This window comes from Mustela putorius, unplaced genomic scaffold, assembly GCF_011764305.1.
Source record: "Mustela putorius furo isolate JIRA1106 unplaced genomic scaffold, ASM1176430v1.1 tig00004053_pilon_pilon_pilon, whole genome shotgun sequence".
NCBI classification, from domain to species: Eukaryota; Metazoa; Chordata; class Mammalia; order Carnivora; family Mustelidae; genus Mustela; species Mustela putorius.
Window position 1 is genome coordinate 315,738 of NW_025422186.1, and position 21,354 is coordinate 337,091.

At 43.3% G+C, this 21,354-nt stretch overlaps 1 protein-coding gene across 7 annotated transcripts in view; it reads right to left on the reverse strand.

Annotated features, from left to right (window-relative positions):
- The window catches only part of DLG3 (discs large MAGUK scaffold protein 3), a 54,219-nt gene that overhangs the window by 13,761 nt on the left and 19,104 nt on the right, over positions 1 to 21,354 (reverse strand). For all 7 annotated transcript variants that reach the window (XM_004777200.3, XM_004777197.3, XM_004777199.3 and 4 more), the window contains one exon: positions 12,288 to 12,402. In XM_004777200.3, the coding sequence (XP_004777257.1) occupies positions 12,288 to 12,402 (115 nt within the window). The remainder of the gene's footprint in view (positions 1 to 12,287; positions 12,403 to 21,354) is intronic.

The following is a 21,354-nucleotide window of genomic DNA, read 5'->3' on the forward strand; positions in this document are numbered from 1 at the left end:
TCGCTGACTCTGGCTCTGGTGAAGCTGGCACTTCACACCAGAGCTCCCTGCTTCAGGGAAGAAACTCACCTGCATCAAAGTGTCTACTGTCCTCATCCACCGGATCTCTGCTCAGAGTCACTGCGAATGGGTGATTTCAGCGAGAAGTTTGTGTTTTTCTACTCGCCATCGAGGCTCTCTTTTTTACATTCTCTGTTAACACCTTTGTACACACAGCTCAGTGCATTTCCCAGAACTAGTTCCAAGATTTAGGCTTCTACCTGCAGTTCAGTGGTCTGTGGCTGGGCTGGAAGCTGCAGAGTAAAACCCACTATTTCCCCACATGCAGGCCCAAATGAAATACAGAAGGCAGTAAAAGTGTGCAGAGTGAAATTTCCACCTACTTTCCAAATTTCTTAAAACAGGAGTCTTAAGAAATCACTATCAAATTATTTGAAAATCCAAATACCCAAACTCTGAATAAAGCCCTTTATCTCCCTCAATTTATATACTCGAAGCAGTAAGGAGGGAGGCCGGGCCAGCAGATCAAGGAGACACTCTGCCCAAGAGGTTTTTTCCTGGCTCCACGTCACAGGATCACATCTGAATGCATTTGCCCGGCATTTGAAATGGAGTTTCCTAAAGCAAGGAAGGCATTCTGTAGAATGTTCCTACAAACACGGGCATGGTGAAGACCTTATTCAAAGTGATAATAAGAAACACTCAATGTCATTCTGGGCTTCAAAGATTAAAACAAATGTAGTAAGGAAAAGAACAGAACTTAGATTAAGCACAAATTAGTTTGGGGAGGGAAGAAGGAAGATGTTAAAATGAATTAGGAGATTAGGATGAGGCTGTAAACACTGGAAGGGAGAGCTTACTGGTGATAATCCAGGAACAGATTCTAGAACTTTGCAGAACCATGTCTGACCTTTGCCAACAGCAGTAAGAAGCTGCAGCACATATGATCAAGTTAATATAAACACGTCTTCTGGATGTCAGGAAGCCAATTATTGGTCATTTTTTAAACATCTGAGGTTGAAATGAAACTAACATGCTAGGTCACTTCCAAGAGGAATTTCATATCCCTTACTGTACTAAGACACATGTGCCATGAGCTAAGTAACGACGAGGTGAGCGTGGGTTGAAGTCACCGGGAAGTCGGCAGCGAACACCACACGCCGGCAGCGGGGCCGTCTGCCTTGCCTTTACCCACAGGCACAGGGACCTTTTATAACTTTTCTTTCAAAAATACAAGTCAACATAAAAACAAACTGCTTTCAAATTTTTGTGCTGTCTCTTTTTCTTCTTTAACACATTTTGAAATCACTGCTTCTTCTTGCTATTTGTTGATTACTTTTTATTTTTACATTTTAGACATTAGATACTGGTTTTCTTTATTTCTTTTTCTTTTTTTTATTTATTTGAGAGAGAGAGTGAGAAAGATCACAGAGGGAGAGGGGGAAACAGACTCCCCACAGAGCAGGGAGCCCAATGTGGAACTTGATCCCAGGACCTCGAGATCATGACCTGAGCCAAAGGCAGATGCTTAACTGACTGAGCCACCCAGGCGTCCCAGATTCACTGTTTCTTTCTGTTACAGCCAAAATATTTGAAAGCAGTTTCCTTTGTAGAGCCAGAAAAGAGGAGAATAGGAAAAAGACTAATTTTTTTGATATATGTTACTCTAGTATTTGAGATTTTATACTATTCCTATGCATTAAATTTCATTAAAAATTAAATTAATATAAGATCATTATGGATTCTTTGAGAAACGTGAAGTCTAAAACCAGAAAAATCACATTTACTATAACTCAGAACAGTTCTTCATATTGTTGGGATATTATATAACATTGTGTAATAAGTACACAGAAAACAGATTTCACTGAGATGAACAGATTTACACTCAGTGTGTACATACACACACTGAGATGGTGTGTATGTACAATTTGGCAACCTTAGGTGTCATTGGAAATTATATCATTAATATTTCCCATATCATTGACTACTCATCAAAATTAATATTCTTAAAAGATGATACAATATCCTTAAGAATGCTTAAGGATATTCATTAATTAAACAAGTATTTTTGAGTATCTAATATGCTCAGGCACTCTTCTGGGTGTTTAAGGGGGACAAAAAAAGGAAAGCAGTACCTGGCTTGCGTCATTTACTTCTGGTAAGGAACATGTTTGGCTCTAAATTCCCCAGCAAACAAGGCCAAAAAAGGGCTGTTTCCCAATATAGAGTGGTCCCCAAGTTTATTTGGATTTTGTTTGATGGATTTGTGTGGATGAGGGACACTGAACAACCAAATAAAGCATGTTTGTAAACTATGATTTTGTTAAACACATAGCCACACATTTGAATTTGAAATGAAAGAAATGAATTTGAGATTCTGAACCATAACGTCGTTCTCAGTTGAGAATGTAAAATGAATGAACAAGAATTTCCTTTTCTATCAATCAGAACTACAAATGGAAAAAGAGCTTTGCAGGACATCAGAGCCTCAGAAGACTCTAAGTTTCCTTCCACCTCTAGCATTTCACGAGTTCAAGTCTTTTCTAGGTCTTCTCTGCCAGGTTAAACATACCCAATTCCCTCCTCAGTCCTGCCACTGTCATGATGGTGATTTCTTTTCCAAATCCACAATGTGGATTCTCTTTGAATCCATTTTCTTTCTTTGGCTGCCAAAATTTTATTTGACTACAAGCTAGAAAACATCCTCAGAGATGACAGAGAGCAGGCCCAGAGGTGCACAGGGCCTCATCTAGAGTTGTGTGGTGGGTGACTCTCACACTGGGGCTCTTAAATCTCAAAAATTTCATGAGGTCTAAGTCACAGTCACATTACAACCTCCCCCTAGAAAGCTAACTCCCACTTGGCTATGTCTTAATAAAATACCTTTCTCCCATTATTTAAACATTCACTTTGTCTACTTTGTGTGGGGCACTGTGTTCGATAGGTGGGAGACACAGAAGCAAGATTAAATCTTGGCCTTGGAGTGTGCTGGCCAAGTATGTGGTATTGTAAGGCAGGAAGGCGAGATAAGCCAAGGCCTAAAGGCATTCAGAGAGAGCATAGGTCACACCTAACCCGGGGAAGCTATGAGGGAGGGGTTGACTTTTGAACTGGGCCTCAGGGAAGGTTCAGGATTTCAAGAGAAACATGGGGAGACGCCCTTCTGGCTAGAAAGAACTGCGTAAGCAAAGGCTTGGACGCAAGCAACCCAGGGTGTATAGTGGGGTCGGCAGCACCCATATTTGGCTGTAGTGCGAGGGGCTTGGTCTGCAGTCCAGCTAAGGAGTTTGGCATTCGCTTGGTAGGCCTTGTGAGACCCGACTTCACAGCCTCGTCTTTTTTATCGTTACCAGCCTAAACTTTGATGTGGAAGGTACAATTAAAAGAGAACAAGGGGTGCCAGGCTGGCTCAAATGGTAGAGCACATGACTCTTCATCTCAGGGTTGTGAGTTCAAGCCCCACATTGGGCATAGGGTGAAAGAAAGGAAGAAAGGGAGGGAGGGAGAGTGAAAGAGAGGGAAGGGGAAAGAAGGAAGGAAGAAATTAAAAGAGAACAGGCTGAATAGTAAAACTGAAACCACCTTTCAAATGATGTATTTCATGTAATCAAAAAAAGTATGTAAATTAGACCTTAATGAATTTGAGGGGCACCTGGGTGGCACAGTTAGTTAAGTGTCCAACTCTCGATTTCGGCTCAAGTCATGATCTCAGGGTCGTGAGATCAAGCCCCACTTGGGCTCCGTGCCCAGTGTGGAATCTGCTTCAGTTTCTCTCTCCCTCTGCCCCATACCACCCCGTCTCTCTCTCTCTCTCTCTCTCAAATAAATAAGTAAATGAGTCTTTAATATTTTTTTAAAAACTTTAACTTTGAAAAAGTATCGAGATCTTTAAGAAGCATGCTCAACTGTGGCCATCTAGCAGTGACGATCTCTCTTAGGAACAGCCTGACTGGCTCCTTGCTACAAATGCCTCAAGCTGGAACTGGTAAGAGGATGAAGGAGCACCTTTCTCCACAACATGGATATATCCTCCTATCCACCTTTTATCCTTAGGGCAAGCACTAGAGAAAATCAAGGCAGATACCATACCACACTCCCCCTTTTTTTTATTTTATTTTTTCAGTGTTCCAAGATTCATTGTTTATGCACAACACCCAGTGCTCCATGCAATCCATGCCCTCCTTAATACCCACCACCAGGCTCACCCATACCCCACCCCCTCCCCTCTAAAACCCTCATTTTTTTTTCTCAGAGTCCACAGTGTCTCATGCTTCGTCTCCCCCTCCAATTTTCCCCAATTTACTTTTCCTTTCCTTCCCCTAATGTCCTCCATGTTATTCGTTATGCTCCACAAGTAAGTGAAACCATCTCTGTTTGACTTATTTCACTCAGCATAATCTCCTCCAGTCCAGTCCATGTTGATACAAAAGTTGGGTATTCATCCTTTCTGATGGAGGCATAATATTCCATTGTATACATGGTCCATTCATCTGTTGAAGGGCATCTTGGCTCTTTCCACAGTTTGGCTATTGTGGGCATACCATCCCTTTTAAATACCTTTTAAATCAGACCAAACCACTGTCCTGAAATTGAAATCCTATACATGGAAGGCCCAGATGATACAGCAACAAAACTTTTCAACCTCTGACTTAAAAAAGTGAGCAGAAAAAAAGAAAGCCAATACCTGTCTCCAAACACCTGAAACCACATTGAACTGCTCTGGTACCTTCGTCCCACCCCATGTATGTGAGTTTATTGACAAGAAAGTGTGTTGGGAAACTAGAAGCCTCAGAAACCCCTTATTCTTTCTGCGTCTAGATAAAAAGAACTTCATGAAAGCCTCTGAGTTGACAACTGGTCAGTTCAGAGGGAAACACTATGTCAGGAGAGAACAAAGCTATGGAAATATTACCATCTACAGCCTAAGATCACAGTAAGTGGTCTACATAAAAGATTATTCTTCAACCCTGAATATGTTCCTCCTTGGTTATGGCCACGTGCCTCTGTGAAGCAAGGGAAAGCCAGATCTTGGGTTTTCCTGCAGATTCTTAAACATTATGGCCAGGCCAGAAAAACACCAACCTCTCTTGAAGCAGGACAAAGACTGGCCCAGAGGAAATGTGGCATGTAAAAACAAAGTGAAAGCGGGCAACGAAGCCGCCTTCTGGAGCCAAGTCACACCAGCAGGAAAAGCAGATGCTCACTTCCCAGGGTCTGCAGGTTGGGGTTCCTGAGCTAGGCTTCAGCATGGCAGCTTGAAATGCCACTGCCTATCTTCCTAAGGAAAAAGCACTGCCAAAGGTCTTGAAAGATATGTTGTGTAAGTGGTGACCTTTCAAACACAATCCCCTAAGAGCTGCATGCACCTGCCCACATAATACACGTGCCCTAGGGGACTTTGCCTAATCTTCCCTTCAGCTGGGACCTCACTGCCCCACCGGAATGCAGGAAGATAATCAGCTCCAAGTAAACAGATTACCAGGCCAAAGTCTCTGCAGTTCAGATCCTAAATTGTGCAGTTTGGGTCTAAATGATCCAGAGAAATCAGAAGCACCTGGCACAGCCACCTCAGTGTCTTGGTGAACAGGAATGCAAAGAAAATGGCTACTACCAAGGAAACTGGTCAGGCAGGTTTCTCCAAGCAAAATAAACAAGAGTACTTCAGCCTCAAAGACCAGTGGCTGCTCCTGCTGTGCTCACCTAGTAGTTTGCCTACCCCTCTACCCCCCTCTGCCCCTGGTGGCTCAGTATGGCCTGGGGAGGTGGGGTGGGGGGGCTCTCTCCGATCCCTCTCACCTGCATCAGCTCCCCTAAGTCCCACCCTTCTCTGTGACCCTGCTCACTCCAAATTTCTTTCTTCCAAATTCATACTATGTATACTAGTATACATACTAGTATGTATTCATACTAAAGCAATGGCCTTTCTTAATGTTTTCAATTTAAGGTTATTTAACTCTTGCAGTCTTAAAATCTTTTCGTAGTATATCATCAAAGGGAATCCCTTTGCAGACCAAGGCAGTGTCTAATGCTCATGAATGGTGGAGGAGATCAGGCTAGGAGAGTGGGGCACAAAACACCCTCCCAGATACTCTCCAGGTGCTCTGCCTTTCCCTCCCATGCCAGCTGGGATATAAGACACTGCTTTCTTCCTCTGGACAGCGCTATAGGCTGAATGGTTGTGTTCCACCAAAGCTCATACCTTGAGGCCCTAACCTTCCAGGTGATGGTATTTGGAGATGGACTGGGAGGTAATCAGGTTCACATAACATCTTGAGGGAGATAGTTCCCCTAAGAGAAGAGGCAGAAACAAGGAGAATCTCTCTCCCTCCCTCTCTCTCTCTCTCCTTGCATGTACCCAGGAAAGGTCAGGTGAGGACATAGCAAGAAGGTGGCCATCTACAAGCCAGGAAAGTTGCACGAGCAACACGCTCACCAGAACCTGAATCTACTGGACTTCCAAGTGTCCAAAACTGTGAGAAATAAAGATCTGTTGTTTAAGCCACCCAGTCTATGGTACTTTGTTACAGCAGCCTGAGCTTCAGAATGTTCCAGATAAAAGGCACATATTATTTGAAAATTGAGCAGCCCCTCTCTTGGCTCGTCCATGTGAAGCATGCACTGAGAGTCATAAAGCAACAGTCACTCATCAGCTCTGGACCTTACTGAGAGAGCTAAAATTGCTAGCAGCTTCCGCAAAGCAACCTAAAAGCCCAAACTTGAGTACTCAGGTTGATATAAGATGGGTCATCTCAAGAGGCACAAGTGCCCCTGATAGCAAGTCAGGTCTTTGTGGCTCTGTGCAGAAGGGAACATGGAGAACAAGGAAGGGCACTGTTGTCTTTAGTCTACTTCGGAGTCTCAGGCCTTTAAGGTCAGTTATGACGTTAGACGGGCAGTCAAGGCCCGACTGCCCCGCAGTGTATGAACACTTGGGGTCACAACACCTGTTGGGTCAGCTGAGGGGATTATAACCACGGGTCCAGGAATGCTCTTTGGAGAATGTGCTCTAGCAACAGGCAGTTCAAGAACCACTGATATAGAATAAATCTGCCCCACCCTCTGGTAGCCCGGAACACACAGAAATTGCTATTGCTTTTTAAGATGTATATTATTATCACCCCCAAATTCTGTCAGACAGTGAAGCCTGCCAGAATCACCTCACTGGCATTTTAATCCACTACTGAAACTCATTAATGAACAAGACAAAGTCAGGCTCTCCTAAGCACCATGCTGGGCTATAAGCACAGGACAGTTGCACAATTAATGTCTGCTTAATGATGAGATGGAGCCTTTTCTGGCCCTCTTTGATGATCAAGCCAATCTTTTTTTATTAAGATTTTATTTACTTTTTTGACAGAGAGAAACACAGTAAGAGAGGGACTACAAGGAGGGGGAGTGGCAGATGGAGAAGCAGGCTCCCTGCTGAGCAGGGAGCCCCACGCAGGGCTTGATCCCAGGACTCTCAGATCCTCACCTGAGCTGAAGGCAGACCCTAACCAACTGAGTCACCTAGGTGCCCCCAAGCCAATATTTCTGACACAGTTTCTGGAATGGAGACTACAGATGCCCCGACATGATTTCCTTCCTCAAGTGGGAAGCAGACCGGAATGGTAGATGGCCAGCTGGGAGGCCAGGACTCCCCAAAGGTCTGCCTGATGTTGTCCTGTGGCTGTGAAGAATGTACCCAGCGTGACCAGAAGAGACTTGTAAACGTTCATTCTACAAATATACTCTCAGGCCTCTTGGCAGCCTTTGGAGAACAAGGTCATTCGTTCATTCATTCAAGAAACAGACAAAATAAAAAGAACAAACAAGTTTAGAACTTGGAGGGTCCGTGGAACTCTCACCTACCCTGTGTCTTTTCGTACTCCCTTCACATCAGAATGACCTGAATTAAACACCCCAACCACCCTGGTCCTGAGCAAGAGGCTCAAGAGAGGCCTACTTCTGTGAACTTTTCCAGTGTGGAGGGCAAATTCACTAGCAGAGCAAAAGCCGTAGTGTGGGCAGAAAGATGGGCTCCACTCATCCTACGTATTAAAGGATCTACACCATTGAAGAGATGAGGCTACTGTGGTGAAGGCTGGGGAAGGCCTTTCCATTAAGTCACTAGTGATCTTAAAACCAAATCACATTCTCCAAACACTGCAATCTTTCCTTCTTTCCCGTTCCTGGCTCCCCTGCTCTGCAAACCCCATCTCCTCTCTCCTGTTAGTACAGCTGCAGCTCCCTAGGGCTCCAACTGCTATAGGCTCCGTGACACTATCAGAGAGTGCTGCTTGCTTGGCAACCCATGCACACCAGAGAATAATAGACACTTGGGAGAAGGGAAGGGAGAAGAAACATATCAGAGGGGAAACAACAGCTAAAAGAATCAGAGGTAAAACCCCAACCAAAAAGGTATCTTTTCATTCAAACCACCTGCTGCGCAGTGTCTTCTGTATAGCTGGCAAGCTGCAGAAGGGCAGGACCCACATCCGCTGCTTCCTTGAATCTACCTCCACCATCATGCGCTGAGTCTCCGCTCTGTGCTTTCCTGATTTCCACATAATCCGAGCTACCATAAGTGTCATGTTAGGTTGTTCAAGGGAAATAGAAATAAATAGCTACTGTGACAAACAACTGGTTATTCCTGAGTGTTCTGATTGCTTGTTAAAAAAAAAAAAAAAGAATACATTTCCCTAAACCCATTGACTCCAAAGCGATAAAAGAGGATCCTGGGGGGAGCCTGGGTGGCTCAGTGGGTTAAAGCCTCTGCCTTCGGCTCAGGCCATGATCCCAGAGTCCTGGGATTGAGCCCCTCATCGGGCTCTCTGCTCAGCAAGGAGCCCGCTTCCCCCTCTTTCTCTGCCTTCCTCTGCCTACTTGTGATCTCTGTCAAATAAATAAATAAAATCTTTAAAAAAGGCTATAAAGAAAATAAAGGACTTTAACCACAATTTAAGGGTCACAAAGCCCCTAATGCATAGATGTTCCCTGTTTGTTTCCCTTTATCCTGAAAACCTCAAAGAACTACTGAAAACTTCTGATTAGATTATGACCAGATTGTTGCTTTAGCTTCAAGCCCCTTTTAAAACATCGAGGCAAATAGCAAATGGGTGCCCGGCCTCTCCTGAAACACCTCCAGTAACAGAAGATCAAATTTACTACCTCCGGAAGCAGTCCATTCCATTTTCAGACAGTCTTAATCATCAGCTCTTTTCTTCCTTCTGTGGAGCTCAGATCTGCCTTGTGTGACAGAACAAATCTAATCCCTTTTCCACATGATAGGGTGATGCAATTAACTTCAATAAGGAAATTGAGGAGCAGCAGGTGTGGGGGGGTTCAATTTTGAACACACTGCTTGTTTGAGGCACTGGGAGTGCAGCTTCATGCACATGTTCAGCAAGTAGTTGATATGCGGGTCTGGGGTTCACTAAAGAGATCAGGGATGTCATTTATACAACAGGATCGCCATCTGTGAAAATAAATGACACTGCTATTTTGGGGGGCAGAGCTAATGAAAGATATCGAGGAATAGTTAGCAAGGTAGGAAGAGAGCCTTTAAGGAAGCAAGCAGGGAATTCATGGGAACAAATGTAGTGAAGAGGTCAGACCAATGGCAGAGAACCAGTGAACCAGTCATTGAATTTGATGACTAAGAGGTCACTGTGGGTCCCTGACAGAGTTGGGCTTCTGGTCCTCCAGAGCCTTCCGGAGTTGCTTGGAAACATACCACCATGCTGAAAAGCAGACACATACTTCCTTTCCTACTGAAAGAGAGGTGATTTGAAGACATAGCAGGAGCAAGTACAGATGACTCTACATTTCCCAACCTGGATTTAAGACGGGCTTCTCCAAATAGGGCTCCCAGGCTCCTATCTTTTGGTGAAATGCTGCCTAGTACAATCCGTCCTGGATATGAACCACAGTATAGAGCTTTCTTCTCCTGTGTTTAATACTGCGTTTGCCCAACTTACTGACTGCTGATTTTGCGCACAATACATTAACATCTCAGGGAACTAGGGTTTCCTGGCACATAATTTGGCACATGTGGTGAACAGAAGAGAGACAATAGTTTAAGGGACTGCTGGTATCAAGGGAAGTTTTTTCTCTCTTCTTTTAAGAAGGAAGAAACTTGAATATGTTTACATGCTAACGAAAAGGAACCAAGTGCAGAATGAAAGAACACCAAACAGGCACGAAAGGGAACAGAGCAAGCCAGGCTCTGGTAGGGGGGTTAGCTTAGCAAAAGACCTCAGCTCACTGCTTTAGCCCCATAAAACACTTCCCTTGACTAAGTCTAGTGATCACAAATGTTTGTTATTTGAAAGCGTACTTATTTTCCTCAGAGGACACCAAAGTTATCTAGATAAGGTTAAGAGCAGATTATATAAACCATATAAATGGATTTACTAGAAACAGAGCACAGTGTTCACCCTCCTCCCCAGAGTCAGAAGCAATGTATCCCATTCCCCAGGGCCAAGGAAGAGGGTGTTCCAGGTCTTCTAGGTCTTCGAGGTCAGGAGCTAATGCCCCACTTCCCCTACCCAGGCAGGGAGAGCTCTAGCACAGGATAGGTGGAGAGAGGAAATCTAAAAATAAAGCTCTCCGAAGAAACTGTCTTGCCTAAAGAGCAGCTTCCCACGCACCCTGGAGTGCCACATCTGCGGGGGCTGGCAGCATGGGAACGGAACAATCCTGACCAAGTCACTTAAGTATTACTCTTTTGCTGGGGGCAATAGCACATTTCTGCTTCCCCCCATCAGTGGCCTGGTGTCTAGGCTACAGAGCCAGAGCAAGGCCATAGTGATGGAAAACAGGAAACTGAAAAGATCACCAGTTGACTAGTACAGCCTTCCTCTAGCTCTCCTCCCTTCATAGCAGTAGATGAGCAGGGCAGAAGTTAAGAAAGCTGCTATTAGGGGTGCCTGGGTGGCTCAGTGGCTTGAGCCTCTGCCTTTGGCTTGGGTCATGATCTCAGGGTCCTGGGATCGAGACCCACATCAGGCTTCCTGCTCAGTAGGGAGCCTTCTTGTCCCTCTCTCTCTCTGCTACTTGTGACCTGTCTGTCAAATAAATAAATAAAATCTTTAAAAAAAGAAAAGAAAAGAAAAGAAAGACAGCTCTTTTGAACAAAGAGTCAAGCTGAGTGTTCACTTTTAAAAAAAAAAAAAGAACCATGAAGGGTTCTAGTGGGCTTCCTGGGCTTCCTGGGCTCCCTGGGCTTGGCTCCCTGTAGTTGGGCCAGGGACTACCCACTGAGGGAAAAGAAAATCAAGCACTGGGAGCCCAGCTGCACTTAGCATGTATGCTCACTGGCTATCCTCAAGTCCTACCACCAAGACAGAGCAGCTGTCCCACTGCCAGGCAGTTAGCAAATGTAGCCTTCCCTCCTAACCCCCCAGCAGGTATCAGAGGCCACTAGAGAAAGTCCAACCCAAGAGTTTAACACCTCTGGCTCAGGGGAGTAATTCCAGCCCCTCTTACTCTAAGAATTTTAACCTTGGAGAGATACAGTGTATGTGCACCACACTGGAGTTTCGCCAAGAAGCTAGGGCAGGAAGAAAACTACCCCTACTTCTACAAGGAAGCCAGAGTGTTCACTTAGCAGTCCAACTCCCCAAGAGGTTTGTACTTTGACCTGCCAAAGTATTAAAATGTGCTTCAGGGGTCAAAAGCTCAACCTTGCTCAGTATCTCAGAATAGCTTTCAACAGCAAGACAGTCAATGCTATATATCCATTCCCTCCACCTACCCTTCCTGGGGCCCATACACCATCCCATCCCAATTTCCATGATTCAGATACAGCAGACCTGCACAGCAGGGAGGAAAAAAACACCGTTTTAAAAAAAAATCCCAGAAACAGCAACCTGTCAGTTCTTTGGTCTCTTCCAAGAGACCCTGTACCAGAACGCAGTGATAGTTGATAAGCTCGGATACAAATGCTGATGTCTACTATGCATATGTAGAGGGGGGGAATGCCAAGTTTTCTCCTCAAATCACAGATTGCCGGCAAAGTACTCTGAACATCTGAGTGCTGTTTGAATGCTGACTAGCAACAATCACCCAGCAGTCTTTTACAATTAGAGCAAACTGAAATTTTCTCGTACTGAGTCATTCATGAGCAAAGAGGAAGAAGCCAGCTCACTCACAGAAAGGAGAGCCACTGACCATAAAGTACCCAACCTGAGCATTCAGTACTGGGAGCGCACACTCCCTAGCCCTCTAGTTCAACAGGAAGAGCTGGGTCGGCATAGAGCTCTCCTCACACGGCCTAAGGCCTGCCGCTCAGAAGTGTGACTTACCTGACATATAAAGATCTCTTCTCACTTGTTCGGAGGGACCCAGACCCAGAGCTCATGCTGCTGTTCATCATTTGTTCTCGCAAGTCATGTATCTTCGATTCAAAGCGACTGTACTCTGTCAGGGAGACAAGGGAACAGACAGGAGAAGAATGAACCCAAGGAGCTGCACCAAGCCTGCATGCCAGTGGCTGAAGAGCCAGAAGACAGAAGCAGCCAGAGGCTGCAGAGTCAATCTTTGCTTTGATAAGCAGAGTCCCTCCTCCAAGCAGAGACAGACAGACGTCTTTCCACTCACAGACCAAGAGAAGGAAGAAACACACCTGAAAAAGGAGTAACATTTGGACACAGCAAATGGAAAAAAGCTTTTTATCTGCCTTGAAATCTCACTGATCCTTAAAAGAAACAACTGGAAAGAGGTTCCAGCTCAGCCTTCATAAATCTTTAGAGCCGGCACTAAGGCCCAAGGAGAGCAGATGGGGAAGGAGACTTTCCCAAAAAAGTGGATTGCAGAGAACAGATGGCCCTGAGACACGGGGCGGAGGGGCTGGAAAGGACCTGAGGCCATTATATCGTGGTGAGGCAAGGAAGACGATTTGTTTCTAGATGACTTTTTTTTTTTTGAGGGGGAGAATGGAACCCAGTACACAAAGGTAAAAACAAATAAACCTCAGAATCAGATGAGAAGATGACAAAGCTCTCTCGGGTTATTTCCCTTTTAATAAACAGAGCCTTTGGCTTCAGTAACAAACAGAAATTCTCCCAAACTGAGAACTCTGCTGTCACCTTTCTACTCCAAAATCATCTAGTCCGTGGGGTTGTAAGTCCATATGCCCAGCTTTATACCGCACTACCACCACCATCACAACAGCCCTGAAACAGCCTTATCACTCTGGAAAGGCAACTACACATTTACACCAAACTGAAAACCTGAGAGAGGAAAATTAATCCTAGCTGCACAATTATTATAAAAGGCTTTTTTTTAAAAAAATAAGAATGTTTTGCTGTGACATTCTCCTACCACATTTAAAAACTCACATTTATTCTCCTCACAACAATTCTTAAGGTCTGTAATTGCTGCATAAAATGTGATATATCTAAAGCAAAGGCTGTGGAAATGGGAGAAAACAGGCATACCTCATTATGACAAGATTTCAAAGGAAGACAAAACTTATAGTAGAGGTTGAAGGTTGTGGAACTGTTTTGAAAAAAAAAAAAAACATTTCCAGTGAAAAAGAATTCCACAAAAGCATTTTCATGCACCACAGAGGGCTGGCAAGAAGCATTCCCATCTAGTCTGTATGACTCTACAGGCAGAAAACAAAACACCTGTTCCAACACCTGACACTCCCCTTCCCTCAGCAAAGCAACCTGACCTTCAGCTGGGTATAAAGGAAAATGTTAAAAAGCCTTAACGGGGGGGATAGAGTTTTAACTCACAAAAATATCCTCAACAAAGTTTATTTTTCTTCACTCTGGTACCAATGAAGCCAACTGGTTAAATTCCTGTGTACTTTCATTCATCGCACACTGGTGTTGTGGTGATTTGTCCTCATTACCTACTCCCGGCCCTGAAATCCTGCAGGAAGCAGTTAAGTCACTGACTCACCCATTAAGTGTTGGGGAAAATGACAGCAGCTGGACAGAGTCCCCGTTTTGAGGGTTACAAGGCAACACATCAATATCAATGAGGCATCACATCTAAATGTAGAGGGCGGTGACCGGTCTGTCATAGAAGCCCTGGACGGCCCAAGGGTGCAGCAGCACGGCTGTCTACCTCTCTGCCTGCCCAGGGAAATGACCCTACTCCAGGGCTCAGCCCTCCACCCCAGGCCTCTTGTTGGCTCCTTTCTGGTCTTCCTCCTCACTCACGTGCTAGGAGGAGAAGTCAGTGAAACAGAGATTTCTGACCAGGCAACCCTTTCTTTCTTCCTTCCTTTCTTTCTTTCTTTCTTTTTTTTTCAAAGATTTTATTTATTTATTTGACACAGAGAGATTACAAGTAGGCAGAGAAATAGGAGGAAGCAGACTCCCTGCCAAGCAGAGAGCCCCATTTGGGGCTCGATCCCCTGGGATCATGACCTGAGCCGAAGGCAGAGGCTTTAACCCACTGAGCCACCCAGATGCCCCCAGGCAGCCCTTTCTTGGGGAAGATAAAGTAGAGGGCAGAAACATGCATTGAACCCAGAAAAAAATATATACCACATCTATCCCTAAGCCATTTCCCCCATCTTGCAATGTGTTTATGTATTCCCTTCTTTGGAATTGACTTGCCCGCTGAACTCCAACTTAGCAGCAGGTCATAGCAGTTGCTTAGTAACTAAGTTTCTTAAAAAATCCTTTAAAAAACAACGACCAAACCACTATTTCCTCAAAGCTCCTAATCCAAGGTTGATAATGCTGGGCCAGAGGGCCCACTTAAAATAGACTACAGAAAGAGAACAAGGCTGTTGCTTTAAGGAATCCATTTTCTGCTTTCTATGTGCTGCTAAGCTTTCAGGTCTATTAAATTGTGTTTTATTCATTTTTTTCCCATTCAGATGATCCCCTTAGAGTGCCAGCTGCTGATCAGTCTCTGGCTTTTATTTGTAGAATCATCCAATGTCCACTAGGCACAGAGTAGCCTCTGAATAAATGACTGCTGGGTAAATGAGGAGGAAATTAGAAAACCGTGCCCAAGTTGATGGTTCTGTTCTCAAACCAATAAACCTAATGGTTTATTTAACTGATGGCTGCCAGCTTCACTGAGGGCATGGGAAGGTAGCTGAGAAGTATTACCATTTACTTTTATTCCCAAAGCTAACTGTTGGGAGTAATTGGGGTATACGATTTTTAAACACCCTTTTGTGATGTTAATAATCCACAGTGGGCATCTGGTTAACAGACTTTGTTTATAACAAAGAAAAATAATAAATCTAACAAAAAATACTTAGAATAGTCTCAAGATAGACAGTACCTCATCTTAATACTAGAAGCATCATTTTCCAAGGACAGAAACTTCACTTTAAAAGCATCTGAATTCTGGGGTGCCTGGGTGGCTCAGTGGATTAAAGCCTCTACCTTTCGGCTCAGGTCATGATCCCAAGGTCCTGGGATCGAGCCCGGCATCAGGCTCTCTGCTCGGCAGGGAGCCTGCTTCCTCCTCTCTCTGACTGCCTCTCTGCCTACTTGTGATCTCTGCCTGTCAAATAAATAAATAAAATTTTTTAAAAAAAGCATCTTAATTCTAAGACCTCATGGTCCTTCTCCCCTTCCACTTATAACTAAGGAAGCCATCGCTGGAAGGTATCTCCAAGGCTGGTCACTGCCTAGTCACTGCCCACCAGACCAGCCTCTAACCCAAAGGGTGAGCTTCAAATAGGCTACTTTAAAGAAACAACACTTATTACCTAACTCTCAAGTCTACTAAACTATGTTTTATTCATTTTTTCCCATTCAGATGAACCCAACCATTTGTGACCCACAAAGATATCCACAGTGAGTCATTGCTCCCTGGTTCCCTTTGCTAATCATGGAGAGAGAAATTGGGGGGTGGGGGCGCAATCAGACGTCATTCCCTGAAACAGGGTTCCTCACTGACCACCTGGGGTACCTCTGAAAGAGCAGGATTTTGGATCCAACCCCAGACACACTGACTCAGAATCCATTGAGCAGGCCCAGGAATCTGCATTTTTAATCAAGCATCAAAGTGATTCTCATGTCCAATAAGGTTTAGAAACTGCTGGTCTTGACTTACAAAATTGAGTTTTGTTTTATTAGCTCAGGGAAAAGGTAAGGAAAGTATCCTGCAGCGTGTATCAAAAGGAAGATAGGGCCAGAGGTCTGGAAAACTCTTGAAAAAAAAATTGCTAATACAGTTACAAAGCCTGCAAGAAATGAAAGTGCTAGAGGCTTCTGTCCAACATGCTTGCAAAGAAAGCTGATGAATTCACATTTTTTAAAATGAAAGTAGCATATGATTTTTAAGAATCTTTAACTTTTTCCTTTAGATATTCATGTATCACTTCCCCCACCCCATTACCCAAAGGTAACCAGTTAATATTTCTAGCATGTATCCTTCCAGACTTACTTCCATGTATATACTGTTTATATACATATACCCACGAGTCACACAGAGTCACATAAATGTACTTTTTTCATCCTCTGATAGGTCATGGAAATCCATGTCAGTACATAGAGATCCATCTCATTCTTTTTTTTTTTTTTTTTTTTTTTTTTTTTTTTTTTAAAGATTTTTATTTCTTTATTTAACAGAGAGAGAGAGACATCACAAGTATACAGAGAGGCAGGCAGAGAGAGGGGGAAGCAGGCTCCCTGCTGAGCAGAGAGCCCGACGTGGGGCTCGATCCCAGGACCCTGGGATCATGACCTGAGCTGAAGGCAGAGGCTTTAACCCACTGAGCCACCCAGGCGCCCCCATCTCATTCTTTTTGATAGCTGCATAGTATTTCATACTATGGACAGACCATAATTTATTCAGCCATATCCCAACTGATGTACTTTTAAATTGTTTATAATTTTTAATATTACCACCAATGCTGCACTGCATATTTGTATGAACACTTCTATAGAATAGATTTCCCAAAGTAAAACTGCAAGGTCAAATTATATGCACACAAAAACATTTGATTGGCACTACCAAATTGAACCCCAACCTTCTGAAACCTTTATGACTGGAGGTTGAGGACAAATTGCTATTCTAAAGCTTCCAGCAGCTTTTCCACTTCTAAAGAAGTGGAGGCAGAATTTACCTTTGAGGACAGATTGATATTTTGTTTGGGGAAAAAACACTTCAATGAACCTTTTGGTTTTGCAAAAGTAAGGCAAAACTATAATCTGGAATAGACAAAGACAAAGAGGAACCTCAAATATTCCCTCTGCATAATCTCAGAAAAGGCTGGCCTCCTGTGGGTGGAGTTGCTGGTTCAAAGGACTTGTCCTACCACCTATATGATGCTGTATAGACACTCTGGAAATATCTACCTCTAGACTTGACCACTCTGCCTCCCCCTACTTGATGACCTCCCTGTTACTATAAACAAAACCCCCTTTCCTCTGCATACAACTACATTGTTTCCTCAAGTTTTGCTGATATTTGTTCCTAATTGCTTCCTCAATCCACCGCTTTCTAACTTCATTGTTGTTGCCTTAGTGATTTTTTGCCTCTTCACTTTCTCTTGACTATCCTGAGTGATGGAAAGAAGTTACTGAAAGATTTTAAGTAAAGGAATGACTTGTGTGTGTGTGTGTGTGTGTGTGATGTGGGCTTCTGAGGGGAGATAAAATGTGGTTGGTGCCTCACATGTAGTTTTAATTTTAGCAGCAGAGGACCATGCTTTCTCTTTTTGTCTAGCCCCTACAGCCCACAGTATAAGTAGCCCCCGCTTTTACATCAGTCAAACCAACCACCCCTCAGTCTCTGCTCAAATATGTCCAATGTTGGGAAACTCTCTATTTCTTCATTATTTAGTCAAATATAAATCTAATAAATAGACAACACTATTCAAGAGAAAATTCTTGGTTTAAGGGCCATCTCTTTTGCCAGCTGGTCCTAATTTTGGTGTTTAAAACAACATATAAAACATGATGGATCTCTTCTTCATAACAGTATGAAGGAACAGTTTAAAGAAGGTCAAAGAACTGGGAAAGTCTGGAGCAGGTTCCAAGAATACTGAGTAAGTCTGAATAGAAGGTAGAGTGTGGACAGGGGAAGGCAGCAGTGATGGAAGGTTAGGGACCAGATTGTGAGAGTTTGAGATAAGCCTTTCTTGTTAGACTAGGGGAACCACTGTTAAATGTTTAAATAGGGACGTGATACAATCAGAACTAGGTTTGGGGGAAAAATTGTTCTGGGAATGTAATATAGAATGGAGGACAGCGAGAAAGATAACAGAGACCAAGAACCTCTTCTACTGGTAGAGAAAATGACTTGAAAGGCCTGACACAGCAGGGGGGCAACTGAGAATACAAAAAAAGGGACAAGAATCAAGAAATATGTTGGAACCAGAAGAGATAAAATTTGATATCTGAGTGGATAAAGGGATCAAAAGCAACTTATGAGTTTTTTCTGAGACCAGGAAAAAGTGGGATAATATCAGCCAAAATAGAGAATAGTCATCATGTCCTCAAAATAAGCTATCCCTTCTCCAGGCTAAATATTGTTACTTTCTTTCTTTTTTTTTTTTTTTAAAGATTATTTATTTATTTATTTGAGAGAGAGAGTGAGAGAGAGCATGAGAGGGGAGAAGGTCAGAGGGAGAAGCAGACTCTCCATGGAGCTGGGAGCCCGATGTGGGACTTGATCCCGAGATTCCGGGATCATGACCTGAGCCGAAGGCAGTCGCTTAACCAACTGAGCCACCCAGGCGCCCCTAAATATTGTTACTTTCTTAAGTATTCTTCACCTGACATGGTTTCCAGACCCTGTACTTCTTCTCCCTTTTAAAATCTCGTGCCCAGAATTTGTGGTGATATCATTTCCTTTACAAAATTATAAGCTCCTTGATGTGGTTTTCTTTTTTTTCCTTCTCGAAGTTTGGCAATCAGCACCTTGTTGAGTCAACAAACTTTTATTGAATGTGTTAATTCATGATAAAGATCTGACAGGACAAACCTGGACTCTTATTCTCAAGTTCTGGCTCCTCAGGAACTAATTAAGAAAAAATACAAAACTTCCCCTTTCCACCCACCCCAAAATACTAAAAACTGACCAACAAAACCACAAACCATTTATGCAAAACACTGACATGTCAGAGGTTTCATGATCTACTTAAAGAGCCTAATAAAGCATCAATGAGGACTGAAACTACTATGTTCACTAATATGAACTGGACACACATTCAAGCCTCCAAATCCATCTCCCCTCTAATAAGACTTTGCTCTCAAATCCCTCTCCCATTCCCCTTGCTTGTGTTCCCTCTCTCACTGTCTCTCTCTCTCTCTCTGTCAAATAAATAAATAAATAATCTTAAAAAAAAAAAAGATCTCTGTGGGTGTGGAGGTAAGTATATGAATAGCCAAACAGCATGTTTCTAGGAATCACAAACTGGTCTCTAGAAAAATAATATGAAGTTTATTACTTGTATTAGTTTTTAATTATGGGGCCTACTATTTAAAGAATCTAAGATCTCTAAAACTAGACAGTTCCTCAGGTCCCTTCTAATTTTGACATAATTATGATTTTATGACCAAATCAATGAGGCCCACAGGGAATCAAACCTAGGACTAGTCTAATTTTAATTTCTTTTAAAGATTTTTATTTATTTATTTGACAGACAGAGATCACAAGTAGGCAGAGAGGCAAGCAGAGAGAGAGGAGGAAGCAGGCTCCCTGCTGAGCAGAGAGCCCGACACCGGGCTCGATCCCAGGACCCTGGGATCATGACCCGAGCTGAAGGCAGCGGCTTTAACCCACTGAGCCACCCAGGCGCCCCCTAATTTTAATTTTTAAATATGAGCCAGAAGGGGGAAATCTTCACATCTGTAAATAATCCTAAATTCTCTGGGTCAAAAAATAATATTAAATCAATGGGTAGAAATTGCAAAAAAAAAAAATTCTTAAGGCTATGTGAGAGGGCAGAAAAGTGGCAAACAGGCCTCAATATGAGCAACTATTGCTTGAAGAAAAGTAATTTCAGCTCTACTTTTAGAACAATGGGCCCAGAACTATGACTAACCCAGAACAGAAACCTCAGTGTCATTGTTCTGGTCCCTGCATTGTCACAATGTGCTTCCTCAGCCATACACACACACACACACACACACACAGCCAGGACAGCATCCTGACACTGGAAATAAAACAGAAAACAAGACATGCCAGATCAGCATGCCATAAAAGATTCCAGTTTATCCCTATTGACTGGATGTTTCTGTCCCCCAAAGGGCTTAACGAGGTTGCAAGAAGAGCTACTGAGCAAACGTGCTATAGTATATAAAGGTTTCATGACGTTCAGCTGCCTGGTATGAAATGCGTAGAGTGATAAATGCTTTATTTCACATCAGGCAACGAAAAAGTTATTCACAGGACCTTGCCATTGGTCCTTCTCACCTATCTCCTGATCCAGGAGATCAGGGTAAAAGCCTCAACTAGGACCTTTTCTCTGTTTCAAAGGAACTTCATGTAGCACATTCAAATGACGGATTAGGGGCGCCTGGGTGGCTCAGTGGGTTAGAGCCTCTGCCTTCCGCTCAGGTTGAGATCTCAGGGTCCTAAGATTGAGCCCCGCATCGGGCTCTCCGCTTGGGGGGGAGCCTGCTTCCTCCTCTCTCTATCTGCCTGCCTCTCTGCCTGCTTGTGATCTGTAATAGATAAAATCTTAAAAAACAACAACAAACAAAAAAACAAATGCCGGATTAACAAAGCCTTTAGCTCCTTCAACCCATAAGCCAAACTGTATACAAGAAGCACCCTAAGACAAAACAGCTCATCCAGAAAACATGAGAATGAAGACAAAATATACCTTTTCCTACTCTCAAGGCAGCGGGCAATCTTGTTCCTAACAATCTCTTCCACTTAACAGAGATGCTGCAACACAGTGATTGAAATACAACATTTTACAACTAAGCTTTCTAACTTGAGTTAATGTAACTGATTTGTACTTTTTACCAGGTCGATTGAGAGTCTAGAGCAAAATGTTCTTCACAGTAGTCCCTCTGACTGGATCACAAATCCACTGACAATCTTTACTGGGGTTTCAACTGAATCTTTTGAGTCAAGTTTCTGTGGGAGGAACCCAGAAAATGAGACCTAGAGAAAGATTCTTCCTGTTACTATGGTCATCTATGGTCATTTTTCAGTAATGGATAATCTCAGAGTAAAATATCATAGAACATAATAAGATACCAAAATCCAAATTGTGTGTCTGTGTGTGTAATAAAGGTGGCACTTCAAAACAGTAGAGAAGGGGCACCTGGGTGGCTCAGTGGGTTAAGCCTCTGCCTTGATCAGCAGGGAGCCTGATTCCCTCTCTCTCTGTCTGCCTCTCTGCCTACTTGTGATCTGTCAAATAAGTAAATAAATTCTTTAAAAAAATTAAAAAAGTGAATTCCAGGCAGGTTAAAGTTTCAAGTG